The sequence below is a fragment of the Orcinus orca genome, chromosome 2, assembly GCF_937001465.1.
Source record: "Orcinus orca chromosome 2, mOrcOrc1.1, whole genome shotgun sequence".
In the NCBI taxonomy this organism is placed as follows: Eukaryota; Metazoa; Chordata; class Mammalia; order Artiodactyla; family Delphinidae; genus Orcinus; species Orcinus orca.
This window is the reverse complement of record NC_064560.1, coordinates 186,632,966-186,652,740: the sequence shown is the minus strand read 5'-3', so window position 1 is coordinate 186,652,740 and position 19,775 is coordinate 186,632,966. Positions and strand designations below refer to the sequence as shown.

At 33.9% G+C, this 19,775-nt stretch overlaps 1 protein-coding gene across 5 annotated transcripts in view; it reads left to right on the top strand.

Moving 5' to 3' along the window:
- The window catches only part of EML5 (EMAP like 5), a 163,531-nt gene that overhangs the window by 114,691 nt on the left and 29,065 nt on the right, over window positions 1-19,775 (top strand). For 4 of the 5 annotated variants that reach the window (XR_007475312.1, XM_049705432.1, XM_049705434.1 and 1 more), the window contains 7 exons: window positions 147-235; window positions 1,031-1,207; window positions 3,242-3,443; window positions 4,147-4,273; window positions 10,606-10,684; window positions 11,801-11,930; window positions 14,201-14,299. Coding sequence is in view for 4 of the 5 variants with exons in the window: in XM_049705432.1 (XP_049561389.1) it covers window positions 147-235; window positions 1,031-1,207; window positions 3,242-3,443; window positions 4,147-4,273; window positions 10,606-10,684; window positions 11,801-11,930; window positions 14,201-14,299 (903 nt within the window). In the remaining variant the exon portion in view is untranslated. The remainder of the gene's footprint in view (window positions 1-146; window positions 236-1,030; window positions 1,208-3,241; window positions 3,444-4,146; window positions 4,274-10,605; window positions 10,685-11,800; window positions 11,931-14,200; window positions 14,300-19,775) is intronic. The other variant, XM_049705435.1, reaches the window with a different exon arrangement.

Genomic DNA, 19,775 nt, shown 5'->3' with positions numbered 1-19,775 from the left:
CCATTTATGAGTTTATTTACGTTATTATATATATGGTTGACTGCAGAGGGTTTAAGCTTAATTTTTCCCATAAAAGTTAAATATCATACTAACTGTATATGTATTTATATTTTATATATGTGTATATTTTAAAATTTTTTTTTAAGGGAAGCTTTTACAGGTCAACACTGGTGCTAAAGAACAGTTATTCTTTGAAGCTCCCAGAGGGAAAAAACAAACCATCCCCAGTGGAGAGGTAGGAAGATAGTAGTGCTTGTAATGTTGATATGACAGAAAGTGGTTAGAAAGCTGATGCCTATCTGGGTAAAGGAAGAGATTCTATATTAAGAAAAGAAATAAATTGCTTGCTTGTATGTCTAGCTCTTCTCTAATTACTTTCCTCAAAGGATAAGAAGCATGCAATAGCATGTAAAAGACATGCCATCTAAGATTGGAGTACTGCATGTCTGTCAAATCTTTTGGAACCCATGTGCCTAAGATGCTTATTGGCAAATTCTCGTTTGAGGGGGAAAAAAAAGAAAAAAATGTGTTTGGTTTTGTGGCTGATATATTAGCAAAATTTTTTGACATGGCCAAGGAAGAGAAGCTAAACAAATATAACGTGAAAGTAGCTTAATAAGGAGAGGGACTGTAAGTAAAATTCTTAATTTCCAGTAATGATTAATTGGAAAATATGCTTATAAACTATTAGTAGAAGTTTAGACATGAAGTGTAAGAATAAATTTCTTGATTATTCTAAAAGCAGAAAAAGTCTTATATATTATCACTGTACGTTCCGCATCTAGAATACACAGTGGATATATAATAAATACATCTTGAATAATGTTATGTTAAAAATTTTCTGTAGGAACTAGTGGACTTGGGAAGCTACAAAACCAAGACAGCTACTAATTTGTTTAACTGTTTTTATTAAAATTTTTAATTTATTTGTGACATATATTAATTACAAAGAAAAATATTCAGATTTTTTTGTTGTTAATTTTTTAGGGTTAGATGTTATAAACTTAGAGCATTTTTTTTTCTTTTTTAGGTAGAAAAAATTGGTTGGGCATCATGGACAAGTGTGCTTGGTTTATGTTGTGAGGGAATTTGGCCAGTAATTGGAGAAGTCACAGATGTAACTGCCTCTTGCCTCACCAGTGACAAAACAGTCCTAGCTACTGGGGATGATTTGGGATTTGTGAAGTTATTTAGATATCCTGCTAAAGTATGTGTTTTTCTTTAATTCTCCTAATGATCATAATTATAAAAATGGTTAAAGTAATGCACTTTCATAGCATTTCTTTTTGTAATATGAATATTACACATGGAATATGTAATGTTGTAATATGAAAGGTTCAGAATTACGTTTCCTATTCTTGACATCATATTTATAGCTTTTATCTATAGATAAAAAGTATTATCTATAGATAATAGTAGTATTATAATTTATGAAGTAGTATTATAATTTATGATCCTATGCCTTAAGTTATATATTATATTGTACAGTTTCTCAGTATTGAGGAGTATCCATAGCCCTTTTAGAAGAAACATTCTTTTAGCCCTAATATTAAAGAATTTTAGTATTCTTTTGATTAAATATATACCATTAACAGGAAATATAAACTTTTGATATTTACAACTTTAACATTTAAAATGTTCTAACAAATTAAATACAAAATACTATAAATGACACTACCTATAAAGTCAAAATAACTTTGGTTTAATGTGAATGAGTGATGTTATTTTCCTAAAACCGAACTGTAGAGATTCTTTGGAATGTGCATGCCCATGCTACTGTGTGCTGTGTGATGACTAAATTCTTTTATTGCTTTCCTTTATTCAAACCACTGGGAAACATTAGGCTTTCACTTAGCACAAAAATAAAATTCATATATCAAGTATAGATGCATTTATTTCTTAATTGTCACAAATTCAAATATATGTTGTAATCTAGTACCAACATGAACATAAATATAAATTTGAAATATGGCACTGAAATCATGATATTCAGTGCATGGTGGTCTTAATTAACTGCTCATATGAATATTTTTAGATCAGCATCGAAATGAAAACACAAGTTTAAAAATTCCTGTAGAGAACTCAGGCACCCAAGAAAATATTTCACAAATCCTTGTTTTAGATACACTTAAGTAGTAGTACCTTCTGTATAAGAATGTGTTCCAATAGAACATTTATTAGTCAAAAACATCATTCTCAATATTCTAGATGGTATAGGAACCTTAAAAATACGTTCTAGGATATTGGTCTGCAGATTCCTTCTTCACCTTACTGTAGCAAGAACCACAAAATCTTAGGGAAGCTACCTTCTTACAGTGTTTTGATGACAGAGTCACCTTCTATTTCAGCTAATTTTTATTAAGAGTCTTCATTTCCAAAGAATTCACTGATTTAGCTATTACTGTGTTTTGTATATTTAAGACATTTCTTATTTTAACACCCTTGAAAAGATGTCCATCTAAAACCTGCTTATGATATGTTGATCTGAAATTTACTTATGAAATTTGGTAATGCTAGTGTTTAGATTTAAAAGTTGCCAGTATCTATAACTTGGATTTTTCTTCATATTTACAAGAAAAATACATTCCTATGTGTAACATCTGCTTATAAACAAAAACAGTAATGAACTACGATGAAAGATATTTACTTGGGTATATACCGAAATGTTTGCTAATTACTTTTTGTTAATATGGCCGTGCTCTATGTACATAGGCATTTATATACTGATTTTCCCAGTTATTGTGTCTATTTCCAACAATATGTCTGCTTAGCCATTGTTCTAACAGATATGTACTATTCCAAAGATATCCACTGTAATTAGCTATTGCTCTATTGAATATTTAAGGTATTTAAAATGTTTCACTGCTATAAGTAAATACTGTAGCAACTATTTTTTGCACAGAAAATGTCTTAGCATAGATCTCTTAAAGAGGGATTGGTGAGACAAAGGTCAGCATTTTCATGCTTTTCAATGTAGAATGCCAAGTTGATTTCCAAAAAAGTTATGCCCATAGTACTAGCAATGTGCAAAACTACTAGTTTTATCCTGTCCTCATCAGGTTTGGGAATTGTTATTTTTTATTTTAGTGAGTTTCAGTATTTTCTTTTTTTTTTTTACAAGGTGCCTTGTAATTATTAATTTCCAATCACAGATTAAGAAATAAATTCAAAATTATAACAATGTTTTCAAGTAATAAAATTTCTCAGAAAGATTTTTTGAATTTTTTTTTTTTACCTTTAGGGAAAATTTGGAAAGTTTAAGAGGTATGTGGCCCATAGTACACATGTCACAAATGTGCGCTGGACTTTTGATGACAGCATGTTGGTTACCTTAGGAGGTACAGATATGTCTTTAATGGTTTGGACAAATGAAATGGAGGGATATCGAGAAAAAAGGCCTTGTGATAGTGAAGAATCTGATATAGATTCTGAAGAAGATGGGGGTATGTCGTTTTAAAATATTTTAGTTTAACGAAAACATAGAAAAAATTTAGCACAACTGATTTAAACTGTGGAAGTTGAATAAGTAATAATAATACTTGAATAATTGTGGTTTTAGTCCTTTCGGTCTGTTTAACAACAGAATTTGTTTTGTGAATCAAAAACAACAGGCTGTCATATACTAATAACTTAGATATTCTTCATTTACCAATGAATGATAATCATACTTTAAATTAGTACTGTTAAAATAAATTTATAGCATTGAGCCTCATACTTTAATTTTGGTTTTTTCCTAATATACCAGTAATACCAGCTCATTACAGAAAAATTAGAAAGTGTGTTTTCAATAAAAAATAAACACAGCATCCATAATTTGACCACTTGGAGGTAATCTCTGTTTAACATTTGGGGTATACCCACAGGGGTATGTGTATTTATATACATTATATTTTTTTAACAAAAATGATATCATATTGAGTTTATTTTTTGTAGCTTGCTATTATCACTTAGCAATACTTTGAGAATTTTATCATTAAATATTCTTCTACATCATTTTTACTGGCTGTATGTTATTGCATAATTTGATTATAACACAGTGTATTAAACTTATTTCATATTGTTGAACATCCTTGTATCCAATTTTTAAGATCATAAGTGAGCTCCTCAGTTATAACATAGAGAATAATTCTTATATTTTGATGTTAGGCTATGACAGTGATGTCACAAGGGAGAATGAAATCAGTTACACCATCAGAGCCTTATCAACAAATATTCGCCCAGTGTTTGGAATCAAGCCTCATTTGCAACAAAAAGAACCCTCAGTTGATGAGAGGTAACAATCAAGTTTAAAACTAGATGAAGAAAAAGATATTGGTATTAAAACTTGAATTGATTGTTTAACTGAATGAATTTTTGCAAAAACTCAGTAACAGTGGTACTCTTGCATTTTACAGTTCCCAGCACCTCTTAGAAAGCATATTTGTCCTTAAATACTTTTTGGTAATGACACTGTCTTTTGCAAGTAGCTTAGGGAATGATGCTACATATAAAGTCTATATGATTAAAGGAATCTTATTTGCTAACTTTTATAAATATATGTGATAGGGTTTCAAGAAGTAATACAAATTGAATCCAATACCTATTATGTTTTAGGAAGCACATGAGCAGAGAGATGATTAAATTTTTAAAAGGCCTTTTTATCCATGTGCCTTTTTGATCAAGGATAGAAAGTCATTATTTTAAAATTTTTCCAAAAAGGCAAGTTGAAGTATAGCTTGTCTCTAATGGGAATTATTGGTCTTTGTCTAGAATCAGCAAATCAAAAGTAAGGCTATGTGCACTGCAGTTTTATGAGGAAAGAGAGAAACTGTGAGCCTGATGCTTTTAAAATCATTAGAGAAGATAGAAAGCAATAAAGAGGCATATGGATCAGTGAATGGCATGGATTTCAGAAATGAAGAGGTTTTAAGAAATGATAAAGGAAAAATTATTCAGAAACTACATTGAAGAACAAAGAAGCAGTGGGAGGTAGGAACAGCAGTGACCTCTTCTGTAGAAAGCTGTGATGAGGAAAATGTTATTATAAAAAGTTAGTATTTGAGGGAAAAGCTAAAAATGAAAGGGAATTCATTCACAGTGAACAGAATTTGTGGAAAATTCAAGTGAATGTATAGTTAGTGAGGATAGTGCTAAAGACCATTGGAGCCCAGCTAGATAGAAATAATATTAAAAGAAAGCATTGGCAGAGGAATTTGAGTTTGCACCTATGGATTTAATATCCAGGGAAAAGAATGAAGTTGGAAGGGTGAGATACATGTTATTGATGGAAAAGGGGGGAGAACTAGAGATGCTGTTGAACTGAAATTCTAGGTAGAAGGTTGAGGTCATGATGCCTCCACAGCTCCTCTTCCAGGTGCCCCATTTGCTGATGGTGGTATACCTCAGATAATAGCAATGGGGGGTCACCTTACAGAAAGAGGGTAGACAGTGATTATCCGTTTATTCATCACTTATAAAGAGGCAAGTTATTAAACTAGAGGTATGTTTTTTAAAAGCTGAGCAAGGTTGAAATGACTTGGTAGAAGGCTACGTCATATAGTGCAAATGACATGGTTTTTGGAATCAGATAAATGGGTTAAAATATTCATTTTTATCATTTGCCAGTTGTGTGACCTTGAGAAACCATTCTCTCTGAGCCTCAGTTTCCACAAAGGAAAAATAAGCATTATAATCCCCAATTTATGGAGTACTTCATGAAATGAAATAATGTATATAAGAATTTAAGTAGTAAGTCTTCACTCGCCCCTTCCTTGGAATAAAATACAAGGTAACCTAAGGAGATACCTGGTTAATACTGACACACTTCCTTTTTATTGAATTGAATTTCATTTCATTTCAGGCCGCGCCGCATGGCTTGGGATTGAACCCAGGGCCACGGCAATGAAAGTGGCAAGTCCTAACCACTGGACCACCAGGGAACTCTCTAACAGTTTTTCTTTTTGGTACTGAAATTAAATATCCAGAAAGTAATGAACACTACCTATATATTTATTAATCAGAAGAGTACATATCAGTATGCAAATATAGATGTTCATAATTAGAATATTTGCAGTATAGTACTTAATATTACCTAAAAGAAATTATACCTCACAGGTAATGAAAAATGTAATATAGGGAAGAAGGAACTCTAGACATTCCCATTAATCTTTTTCATTTATTATATTGATTTTTTGAAGAAAATATTATCACTTATCAGATAAATTTGATATGTCAGAAAATGTGACCTAATTTTAATCTGTAGGCCATCTCTCATGGTAAAACACTTAAATTTCCTCCTTCATTGTTGAAGAGACCTGAGTTCTGATAGATGGAAACATTTTACTGCTCACAAAGAATTGGTAGACACTGTCATAATTGTAATCTTTGCTGTTAGCTTGCATTTTTTATAGCTAACTTTCTCAAAATTATTTTTTATTTTGCATTTTGTCCTCAAATTATTTTACAATTCACCTCTACTAAATTCTTCTGAAAATGCCAACGCAGAAGAAGTCATTATTGTGATTCATAGTTAGGAGCCTTCATTTTCATAAAATGCAGGAATCAAAGGAGATAAAAATGAAGAGATATTTCTTTTCATCAGCTTTGAATTTTTGTGAGGAGATAAAATGGTCTGTATACATAATTGTTTTCATGTTTTAAATAAAGTATATTGTCATATACAAAACAAAGCACTTTTTAAACAAAACAAATGCTTGTCAAATATCCACTTAAAAGGAAAATATTTCTGATGAAAGTTTGACAACTTTATTTAGTTGACACTTTCATGGAGTCTTTTTCCTAAATGACATTAATAATTTTATGTTTTTCTTTTTCTATAAATATTTTTATAGCTAATCTTATGTATTTTAAGTAGTTACTTGTCAATCAAATTTCCAGTATTTTTGAATAAAAATATTCAAAACAATGTGACATAAAATTTAGGCCTTTTTGTATTTCATTAGAATTCTGTTGACATATTATCTTTAATCTGTTTAGTAAACTGCTACATTTTATTCATCATCAGTTTTCATGTATATCTCCTTACTTTTTTCCTCTTGCTCCTTTTGAAGGCAGGGAGTAGTAAGGTAAGTATTTTGTTAAAGAAAATACTTTACTCAAAAATTTATTCTTCTATTTTGGTCTTTGTGGTATTTTACGGTTTTGTTTTGTTTTTTTCCCCTATAAAACATTGAACTACATTTGTTGAGAAAGAACCAGAAAGTGAAATAGGACAAATCCTACAGAAGAGTTGCATTTATAGATACAATATGTGGGTGTTGTTATGAGGGTCTTCATTATAATCAGTGTTTTTACAAATGACATTTCACAAACTCCTATACTCTAATAGTTTAGTTTTTCCTTAAATTTCAAAGACTCATAAAAACAGTTAGTCACACATATTTATCAGTGAAAATTTTTTCAGTTGATAACAAACCTGTTAGCTTCATTTAATGCTTGTTTAATGTATTCATTAATTTCAAAACATTCACATATGGGCAGTAATGATATTTGTATGTTTAATAAAATGATATGTGCAAGAAGGGACTCTTTAGGGTGCTTTTGTAGCTACCCTTAGTGAGATAAAAATGTCTTCAGACAGTTTCTGAAACAGGACAATATGGAAAAGCCTAGTCTGTTTTAGAAGTAAAAAAGGTACCAGTAGGAAAATGCTGGCAGATAGGATGAAAAAGTCGATTTGAGATCAGATTGTACAACACATCAAATATAAGGCACTCCTTAATTAATTTGGCAGATATCAGAACTTCATTATCTGTTTTAAGCAGGAGGTGATGTGTGCAAAGATATGAGTCCAGACTGTGATGTGACTTCTAAAAAAGCCCTCATAATCTTATACTATTTTAAAAGAAATAAAACATTCAGACCTAACGTCAGATCTGGAGTAGCTTATTCAGGACTGATCTCTGCATTTTAAAGGGACATTGGCAGTTTACAGTGATCTAGAAGGAAACAGAGGGTAAAGGAATGTTGGGAGGCCACTTTACACAAAGAATAATTCATCGCTTTGGGAATCACTAGTTTCAAAAAAAGAAAACAAAGTGGAGATATAATTGCTGTCTTAGGTATGAATGACTTCTGTAGGAGTGACCTCCTTGTGACGAGCAGTGTTCATGCAGAGTTTAGTAAATGACCACTTGTCATCAGTGCTATGAAGGGATGTTCTAGACATGTAAAGACGATTCCTGGTTTCACTGGGAGGATGGATAAGATTAACTTCTGTGATCCCTTCCAGTTCTGTTCAGTCATTATGTTGTTAAGGGGAATTTTTTTTCTTTTAAGTTACTTCCTTTGCTAGAAAAGTCCCAAATCCAGCAAGGTCCCGAGACTCACTCTGCCTACTTGGTTAGACTGGCTGACTGGGAATCCCTTTTGGGTCAGGGGAGGGGGAGCTTAGTTAGGTTCCTTAGGCAGTCCTTAATAGCAGGGCCAGTGCTACCAGCCATTTAAGTTAATAAACATTAAGTAAGCTTAAATATTTTGTTTGAAATTCAGATTGCACTGTGGAAAAATAAGAATGGCAAGCTTTAATGTTTACAACATAGAACATACTGAATTCTTTTCTTTTTCATCTTCTTTCTTCTGATTTCCCTGCCATGAATGGAGTAGCCCTAAGCCTAGGCCTTTTCTTATATATAGCAATAAATAAAAACAATAGCCCTTTACTATATACAATATAGTTTATCTGCATTAAACTTGTAAACATATTTTATTACAGGAAATATTGTACTACTATTTTAAATGCAAATCTGTGTTGTAATCTTTTCCCTTTTTTATCTGCTGCTGGAAAGAGGTTCCAGGTAATCCTCTCTCTTTGCTATGCTCTATGCGATCCAATTTTGTATCTTTGTTATCTTTCATATTTACCATTAATAAGCTATGTTACTTGGTGTTCTTTACTTCTATTCACAGTTTTCCATGTTTTTCTCCTTTGAAATCAGTATGCGTGAAATGACTACATCTTAATTATTGGATTTGTACTATATAAGTAACTGCTTTACTAAAACTTTATTCATTCAACTTGTATAATTTTCCAAGTTGTAGAATTTCAAGCAAAAATATATCTTATATAAATTATCTTTATAAAAATTAAAATATGCTTAACCATTTTACAGGATTTATAGATAAAAATTATACATTTATTAAAGTTCTCAGACAATAATGTTGAATAAAGTTCAACAAAATTGACTTGGAAGTAAAGCCAAAGCTTCTGTCATTCTTCAAAATGATTTTAGCAGAAATATTTTTAAATATTATAAAGTGAGTTATATTTATTACTTACAGATATTCAAAAAAGTATATGAAAAAGGTTTGAAACCAAAAAATTTTGTGATAATTTGAAAAGTTCTTTATAGAGTGTTGCAAGTGCATTTAACTTTTATGTCACCAGTCATGCTTCTATACTTCTACATACTGCTTCACATTATATATGAAAATACACATTTCTCTTATATTACATGTTCAAGATATAACACTTCATTTACTTTTTATAGATGTATAATTTGAAAATCATTTTGAAAATGCAAATATATTGTTATGCCTTTAATTTTATGGATTTATGCAGAAACGTTGGAATGTTTTCCACTGGAAAGTTAATTTACATCATTTTCTGATTTAGTTGTTACAAAATTAATATTAAAATTTGAAAGAGGAAGTTGATATATGATTGATTTAGATTCAGTATTTAGGTTACTAAACATTTGAATAACGGCTCTCTGAGTTAAAACTAAACTAAATGATGTGTGTGGATTTTTAAAAAATTAAACAAAGGGTTTTTTTTTAGGGAAGAGTCTCCACATTTAAATAATAGAAAATGGGAACTCTATACACCTAATGACACATTCATTATAAATAGATCCTGAACTAGTGATGGAAACAGAGAAGGAGAGGGATAGATTTGAGAGCTACTGTGTAGGTAAAGTTGAAAAATATGTAGTTAATAGTGAGAATAAGGGAAGAGAAGGAGTTGGAGACAATAGTAATAACCTTTTACAGAGTGTTGTATGGTTTACAGTGCTTTGTAACTGTAAAATGTCTTGCTTGACTAACTGAAGGTGATGCCATAACCATACTAGGGACTTCAGAAGAAGAGAAGATAAAGGGCACAGAGGAGCAGGTAAAGAGTACAGATTTGAACTCACACATGACTTATGTTGCCAACAGTATGGAAAGTTTATACAAATATTTTCAAAATTCAAGAAGAATGTATTGAGTACCTGCCATGTGAAAGATACTGAGGTAGCTTACTTTAGAGCAGTAATCTAGGCTTTGTTGATAATGTACACCATGTAGAAGTTTTTGAGTGTGTAAAACTAACATTTGTATATTTTTATCATCTATATGTTCTTGTGCTGTTATATTAGTTACATTTATGAAGCATACACCAAAGAAGTTAAAAGAAAAATGAATAGAAGTTCTAATATTTTCTTTCCACCTTTCTGCTTTAGAAGATATCAAGATAAGGAGGGTGGAGTCTAGTGAGAAACACAGATTGGGTTCATTTTTGTGAAGGTGTGTCAGAGACATCTGCCTCTGGAGGGCAGGTGAGAGAAGCCCAGTGAAGGCACCCAGTGATGGGTTCCTTTCCTCTTTCCCACTTACCTGTTTCAGGCCTCCTGTGAGCAGGGCCCCGCCACAGCCAGTGAAACTCCAGACCAACAATGTCGGCAAGAAAAAGAGACCCATAGAGGTGAGGAAAATCCCACTCCCCGGTGTTAATTGGTACCTTAAAATGTATACAGGGTTTAGTTTGTTTCCTTTTTGGAAAACATCTAAATCTTTTCTTTATTCTTTATGAAAATAAATGTACTGATGAATATTCTTTTTTGTTTGGTTGTAAAAATTGATTGCTTAACTGTCAAATCTGAGTCTTGGATGGATATCCTGTTCCTTTTTTTATTAGTCTTTCTTTTAGTTTTCTATGAATAATACCCTAAATTGAACTGTATCTCAGAGAACTTCTGAATGTAAATGTATGAAATGATCTGTGGTTAATGGAATCATAGGCACTTTGGCAGTGTCTTATACTTAGCAGTTTGAATTTATAAGTTAAAGGTTTAATGCTTACACCAAATCAGGAACTTTTACTCCATGTGATGTATTCACTGTAGGGTGTAATGAAGGTTCTGCTTCAAAGCAAAGAAACCTTTGCACAATAATTGAGCAAAAAAGGAAGGCATTTCATAATCTCAGTATCAGCAGCAACAAGCAAACTGTGCTAAGTGAGGTCTAAAACAAGGCATAAAGCTGTGGGAGGGTAATTGTTGTACTTCCTACCCCACTCAGCCTCACAGGGTCAGTGAAAATGGACACTTGGAGTAGCAGAATTATCTGCTAGAACTTTAGCATGAGTTATCAGAGACAGCCTGCTTAGTGCACAAAGCTGATATACTGTCTGGATCCTTCAAAGTACATCACTTGGACATAAGTTATCCTGAGTTACGTACGCAGATCAAATATTTTGACTAACAGTTTAACACAAATCGAAATATTCTTCTTTTGGACACAAGAAGTATCTCAATGTTTAACACATGAAATCTCAAGAACTAAAATTCTTGGAATCAGATGACCTTGTGGTTCTCCTTTCATTTTTATGACTTTATGTAGAAAAGTATGGAATGTGTGTTTCAGCTGCCCAAAACGGGTTACATAGAGAGGTATATCTAGGTTAATTTTGTGTTTGAAATTTGTAAAACATCAAAAATGCATCCTCCATTTTGACTGAAGACCCCAGTACTCTATATAACAAAATAATGGTGAACATTTAGACATGAGGAATTGTATAATGGTTTTATCATTGTTATAGGACCTTGTGTTGGAGCTTGTTTTTGGCTATCGAGGCAGAGACTGTAGGAATAATGTTCATTATTTAAATGATGGTGATGATATAATTTATCACACTGCATCCGTGGGAATTGTGCACAACATTGCTACAGGTAGGAAACCCTGATTCTCCATTCCCCACTTTTTAAAATTTAGAATTTTTAATTTAGCATCTTAAAACTCTTTGTTAAAAATATAAATAATTAAAATATGTGAATCTAGAATATAAATATTTCATACTGTAGAACTTTCTAGTAATATTTTAAGTGACAAATTTACAGTCTTGAAGACATTTAACACGGCAAAAAAGGATTTCATAACGCAAAGTGCTCAAAGATCTCAATGAGAAGTAAAGGATTACTGTATGTTGAAAGCACGTTTTATAGCGAAACCGTTTGTGACTTTATTCTATTTCCCCATAACCTAAACGCATAAGTGGATGGTTTGGATGGTTGTCTTTGACGGTTAGTGACTGAAAGCAGCACGTTGGATGAGTGATTGCTAGGGAGCGGGGTGGAGTGGCAATGTTCACACTGAGCCCTCGGAAAGCCGAGGAGGTTAACTAAGAAAGCTGCTTGCCGGTGACTTGACTGATGATACCTTGTTAGATTCAAGAAAATGAGAAAATATTTCCTGATTTCTCTTTAACTGATTGGATTGTTGAAAAGCAAAGAAAGTTCTCTGAGCATCATTTGATGACCAATGATGTGATAATTCTACTAGTAATACTCAGTATTAATTTTGAATTCTATTTTATTACATATAGTTGTAAACTTCATAAAAGTCTAAAAGTTAGAAGTAAAAATATAGATTATCTAGTCCAAACATTTCTGGCTTTTTCCTCTGGTAGCTTCATTCTAATTAGGTAGAGTGGATTATGTGAGTCATAATCCCCCAACCCCTGGTCAGTATTAATAATTAATATGATATTTCTGTTTTAGTTGCCCTAAGAAAAAGATTTATCAGTATTACACAAATCAATGGCAATTTTCCATTTAATAATTTGGGTCATTTAAAAAAAATACCTCTTAGAAAGAAAATCCTCTTTGAGGCTTCACTTATCCTTCAAAGAGAATAGGGACGATAACAAAAGACAAATTACATAGGGATGAAAGTATAAATACACTTTCATATTTACACTTGTAATTTTCTTTATTTTTAATTTCCTGATTTTTAATTAATCATCTTTCTAATGATGGGATGTAGTGAGAGATGGCAGAGGGGAGACTAAGCACCTGCTCCAGTCCTGGTTATTTGGCCCCTCACCATTATGGAGATACATTGCTCTGTTTACAGTCTAAGAAGTCTTGACCTATTAGCTGATCTACTAATTTAGCCAACAGCACATATAATTACTTGTTTGTTCCTTTAACTGAACTCTCAGCCCTGGGAAATATGAAGCCCATTTCACTTCGAGAAGTTCCTTTAAAGTAATGTTAGATATGTTAAATGACATTTTAAAAATGTTTTCTTTGGTTTTGTTTTGCTTTTCGGAGGACCTAGTATTGATGGTACTCTATCATCTGGACCCAGTCTACTGTCCTGACCTCATTTCCCACCCCTCCGTTTTACTTGCACAAGCCTACCTTTACTGCCTCCTGCACAATCATAGTCTGCTAAGGTCTCTTCACTGTCACTACTGCTAGAGTAATCACATTACTTCTTTGATCAGGATTCTTCAGTACCTCCCCACTGACTACAGAATAAGTATGAAATTTAATAATAGGCTTGTTTTCAAAATGCTCTGTAATTCTAGTTCCAATTTGCCTGCGCAACCTATTTCTTTCTTTTCTTTTTTGTTACCCTACACTTCAGCCAAATGAGCCATCTATATGCATACCCAGTACTTTCCTGCCTTTGTACCTTTGCTTCAAGTATCCCTCTCCCTGGAAGGCCCTTCCCCACTCACATTCACATTTACAGAATCTGTCGTGTCAGTCCAGAAGTGCCATCTGCTCGTAAGAAGAAGAATCTGCTACAAATTTCCATAGCATTTTGATCTTTAACTCTCTTGTGCCACTTGATGTCTTCAACCTCGTATTACGTGGTTTATGCATTTCAGGGTTCGTTACTTTAAGGATTTCTTGGTCATGTTTCCATCCTTAGGATGAAGTGTATATGTTGTGCTCAAAAAATATGTGTTGGGACTTCCCTGGCAGTCCAGTGGTTAAGACTTGGCGCTTCCACTGCAGGGGGCACAGGTTCGATCCCTGGTCGGGGAGCTAAGATCCTGCAAGCCGCACGGCACGGCCACAAAAAATATATACATGTATGTGTGTTAAATAAGTAAGTTAAACACGGCAGTTTATTACTCTGTGTAAGTGCATTTGACTATTTCACCTTAAAGTTTTCAGATTTAATTCTCAAATTCTTTTTTTTCTAGGGACTCAGAGTTTTTATCAGGAACATAATGATGATATTCTGTGCCTCACTGTAAATCAGCACCCCAAATTTATCAACATAGTGGCAACTGGCCAAGTAGGTATGTTTCTATATTTTAAAAAGAAACAATTTTAAGTAATTGTCTTGTTCAAATTAATTTAATATCTTAGGAAAAAACTAAAACATATTTGTGTATTGTTCAAAATGCATTTATACATAAAGCAGATACTCAGTTTTACCATATTATTTGCTTCCAGGCACCTTTCTCTCACTTGGGTTATCTGAGTTGGCTCAGATGGTTCAGAATTAAGAAGAAGCTATTCTGTGGTAGTTGAAATAGTTGGATTTAGTCCTGTAGCAGAAATTTCTGATGAGCAAAAAGTTTTTATTCAATAGCATATAAAGCAGAAAAGAAGAACTTGAGGAGAGAATGGTAAATAAGAGGAGCCGAGAAGTAACTGGACTGAGAGGGGGAGCACATCTGCCTCAGCAGGGCATAATCTAGAAAGAAGAGAGAAGCCGAGTCTGTTCCATGTTAGTAGAGCCCTTCTGCCCTTTTCTTTGGCAGTGATCTAATTTGCCAACTATTTTTGAAATCCCCTATCTTGCTGTTTTCTTTCAACTCTATAGAAAACTTAAACGAAGGCTGTAACTCCACAAGCAAAATGTTGAGAGGATAGTAGGTCTCTTTAGGACATATCTACCAGTCATTGATCACTATGACTACTACATAATAGACGCGGTCAGTCACATCGTCACAACCCTGGTATAATTTGTAAAAATTATCAAAATCATTGGGTTTATTGGATCTCAGTGGGCCTCAATTGCTAAGCCAGCTTTCCAGATGTCTTTTTCTTCTTGAATAAGATAATTTATGCTTCTAATATCTCTATTTTTCATAAATTACTAAACTGATCAGTTAGAAACTTGTTCTCTGGATCAATTAGTTCTACAGTTATGCCACAAAGACCTTTGTAATCTTCCTTTCTGTAAAATTTTCTACTTTTAAAAAGAAAGTAGACCAATACTTCACCTGTTATATACAAAATATTCTAATCTTTGAATATTATTTATTTATTTATTTATCGACATATAGTTGATTTACAATGTTGTGTTAGATTCTGGTATACAGCAAAGTGATTCAGTTATATATAAATGTATGTATTATTTTCACGTTCTTTTCCATTATGGTTTGTCACAGGATATTGAATATAGTTCCCTGTGGTATACAGTAGGACCTTGTTTTTTATCTGTTTTGTATATAGTAGTTTGTATCTGCTAATCCCAAACTCCTAATTTATCCCTCCCCCACCCCCTTTCTCCTTTGGTAGCCATCAGTTTGTTCTCTGTGTCTGTGAGTCTGTTTCTGTTTCGTAAATAAGTTCATTTGTGTTATATTTTAGATTCCACATGTGATATCATATGGTATTTGTCTTTCTCTTTCTGACTTACTTCACTTAGTGTGATAATCTATAGATCCATCCATATTGCTGCAAATGGCATTATTTCATTCTTTTTTATGGCTGAGTAGTATTCCATTGTGTATATATACCACATCTTCTTTATTCATTCATCTGTTGATGGACATTTAAGTTGCTTCCATGTCTTGGCTATTGTAAATAGTGCTACTGTGAACATTGGGGTGCATGTATCTTTCCGAATTAGAGTTTTCTCTGGATATATGCCCAGGAGTGGGATTGCTGCATCATATGGCAACTCTATTTTTAGTTTCTTGAGGAACCTCCATACTGTTTTCCATAGTGGCTGCACCAATTTACATTCCCACCAGTAGTGTAGAAGGGTTCCCTTTTCTCCACATCCTCTCCAGCATTTATTATTGGTAGACTTTTTGATGATAGCCATTCTGACCAGTATCAGGTGATACCTCATTGTAGTCTTGATTTGCATTTCTCTGATAATTAGTGATTTGAGCATCTTTTCATGTGCCTGTTGGCCATCTGTATGTCTTCTTTGGAGAAATGTCTGTTTAGGTCTTCTGCCCAAGTTTTGATTGGGTTGTTCATTTTTTTGTTATTCAGTTGTATGAGCTGTTTGTATATTTTGGAAGTTAAGCCCTGTTGGTCGAATCATTTGCAAATATTTTCACACAGTCCATAGGTTGTCTTTTCATTTTATTTATGGTTTCCTTTGCTATGCAAAAGCTTATAAGTTTGCATACGTGCCATTTGTTTATTTTTGCTTTTATTTCTATTGCCTTGGGAAACTGAGCTAACAAAACATTGGTACAATTTATGTCAGAGAATGTTTTGCCTGTGGTTTCTTCTAAGAGTTTTACAGTGTCATGTCTTATATTTAAGTTTTTAAGCTATTTTGAGTTTATTTTTGTGTATAATGTGAGGATGTGCTCTAACTTCATTGATTTACATGCAGCTGCCCAGCTTTCCCAACACCACTTGCTGAAGAAACTGTCTTTTCTCCATTGTATATTCTTGTCTCCTTGTCTAAGATTAATTGACTGTAGGTGTGTGGGTTTATTTCTACACTCCCTGTACTGTTCCATTGATCCATATGTCTGTTTTTTGTTCCAGTACTGTGCTGTTTTGATTACTGTAGCTTTGTAGCATTGTCTGAAGTCTCGGAGGGTTATGCCTCCTGCTTTGTTCTTTTTCCTCAGGATTGCTTTGGCAATTCTAGGTCTTTTATGGTCACACATAAATGTTAGGATTATTTGTTCTAGTTCTGTGAAAAATGTTATGGGTAATTTCATAGTGATCACATTAAATCTGTAGATTGCTTTCGGTAGTATGGCCATTTTAATGATACTAATTCTTCCAATCCAAGGGCATGGTATATCTTTCAATTCTTTAAATCATCTTCAATTTCCTTTATCAGTGTGTTATAGTTCTCAGCATATTAAGTCTTTCACCTCCTCGGTCAGGTTTATTCCCAAGTAATTTTTTTTTATGCGATTTTAAAAGAGAATTTGTGAGCTTCCCTGGTGGCACAGTGGTTAAGAATCCACCTGCCAATGCAGGGGACATGGGTTCAAGCCCTGGTCCAGGAAGACCCCACATGCCGCAGAGCTACTAAGCCCATGCGTACAACTACTGAGGCTGTGCTCTAGAGCCTGTGAGCCACAACTACTGAGCCCGCACGCCTAGAGCCCATGCTCTGCAACAAGAGAAGCCACCACAGTGAGAAGCCCGCGCACCACAAAGAAGAGTAGCCCCCGCTTGCTGCAACTAGAGAAAGCCCATGCGCAGTGATGAAGACCCAATGAGCTATAAATAAATAAATTTATTTTTTTAATGCATTTTTACTTTCCCTTTCTGATATTTCGTTGTTAATGTAAGAAATGCAACAGATTTCTGTATGTTAATCTTGTATCCTGCTACCTTGCTGAATTCATTTATCAGTTCTAGTAGTTTTGTGTAGAGTCTTTAGGGTTTTCTATATATATCATGTCATCTGCATATGACAGTTTTACCTCTTCTCTTCCAATTTGGATACCTTTTATTTCTTTTTCTTGTCTGATTGCTGTGGCTAAGACTTCCAATACTGTGTTGAATAGAAGTGGTGAGAGTGGGCATCCTTGTCTTCTTCCAGATTTTAGCAGGAAGGCTTTCAGCTTTTCACCATTGAGTATTATGTTGGCTGTGGGTTTGTCATAAATAGCTTTTATTACGTTGAGATATGTTCCCTCTATACCCACTTTGGTGAGAGTTTTTATCATGAATGGATGTTGAAGCATCCAAAAGCATTTTATCAAATGCTTTTTCTGCATCTATTGAGGTGATCATGTAGTTCTGTTCTTTCCCTCCCCTCCCCTCCCTTCCCCTCCCCTCCCCTTCCCTTCTTTTCTTGTTATGGTGTATCATGTTGATTGATTTGTGTATGTTGAACCATCCTTGTGACCCTGGGATGAATCCACTTGATCAAGGCCTATGATCTTTTTAATGTGTTGTTGGATTCAGTTTACTAATATTTTGTTGAGAATTTTTGTATCTATATTCATCAAAGATATTGGCCTGTAGTTTTCTTTTTTGGTATTGTCTCTTTTTTTAAATTTATTTTTTAATTTATTTTTTGGCTGCATTGAGTCTTGGTTGCTGCACGCGGGCTTTCTGCAGTTGCAGTGAGCGGGGCCTACTCTTTGTAGTGGTGTGCGGGCTTCTCATTGCAGTGGCTTCTCTTGTAGTAGTTGCAAAACACAGGCTCAGTAGTTGCAGTACACAGGCCTTAGGTCACGCTGGCTTCAGTAGTTGTGGCACGTGGGCTCAGTAGTTGTGTCACGTGTGTTCTAGGGCATGTGAGCTTCAGTAGTTGTGGCTTGCGGGCTCTAGAGCACAGGCTCAGTAGTTGTGGCACACGGGCTTGTTGCTTCACGGCATGTGGGAATCTTCCTGGACCAGTGATCGATTCTGTGTCCCCTGCATTGGCAGGTGGATTCTTAACCAGTGCGCCACCAGGCAAGTCTCTTTGGTATTGTCTGTGTCTTGTTTTGGTATTAGGGCAATGATAGCTTCATAGAATGGCTTTGGGAGTGTTCTCTCCTCTTCAGTCTTTTGGAAGGGATTGAGAAGGATCAGTATAAGTTCTTTGCATGTTTGGTAAAAGTCCTCAGTAAAGGCATCTGGTCCTGGACTTCGGTTTGCAGAAAGTTGTTCTTCTAGGTTTTCCAATTTGTTGGCATATAATTGTTCATAGTATTCTCTTACGGTTCTTTGTATTTCTGCAGTATTGGTTGTTATTTTTCCTCTTTCATTTCTTATTTTGTTTATTTGGGTCCTCTCTCTTTTCTTCTTGGTGAGCCTGGCCAGAGGCTTGTCGATTTTGCTTACCCTTTCAAAGAAGCAGCTCTTGGTTTTATTGATTTTTTTCAATTGTTTTTTAAAATCTCTATTGTATTTATTTCCTCCATGACCTTTATTATTTCCTTCCTTACGCTGGCTTTAGGTTTTGTTTGTTCTTTTTCTAATTCTTTTAGGTGGTAGGTTAGGTTGTTCATTTGAGATTTTTCTTGTTTTTTGAGGAAGGCCGGTATCGCTATGAACTTTCCTCTAAGAACTGCTTCTGCTGCATCCCATAGATTGTGTATGATTGTGTTTTCATTGTCATTTGTCTCAAGGTATTTTTAAATTTCCTCTTTCATTTCATCATTGATCCATTGGTTTTTTAGTAGCATGTTGTTTAGTCTCCATGTAATCATTTTTTCTCGTTTCTCTTTCTGTGGTTGATTTCTAGTTTCATGCTGTTGTGGTCAGAAAAGATGCTTGAAGTAATTTCTGTCCTCTTAGATTTGTTGAGGCTTGTTTTGTGTCCTAGTACGTGGTCAATCCTAGAGAATGTTCCATGTGCACTTGAAAAGAATGTGTATTCTGTTTGGATGTAATGTCCTAAAAATATCAATTAAATCCAATTGGTCTATTGTGCCATTTAGGATCTCCATTGCCTTATTGATTTTCTGTCTGGAAGATCTGTCCATTGATGTGAGTGGGGTCTCCTACTATTATTGTACTCCTGTCAGTTTCTCCCTTTATGTCTGTTAGTATTTGTTTTACGTATTTATATGCTCCTATCTTGGGTGCATGTATGTTAACGAGTGTAATATCCTC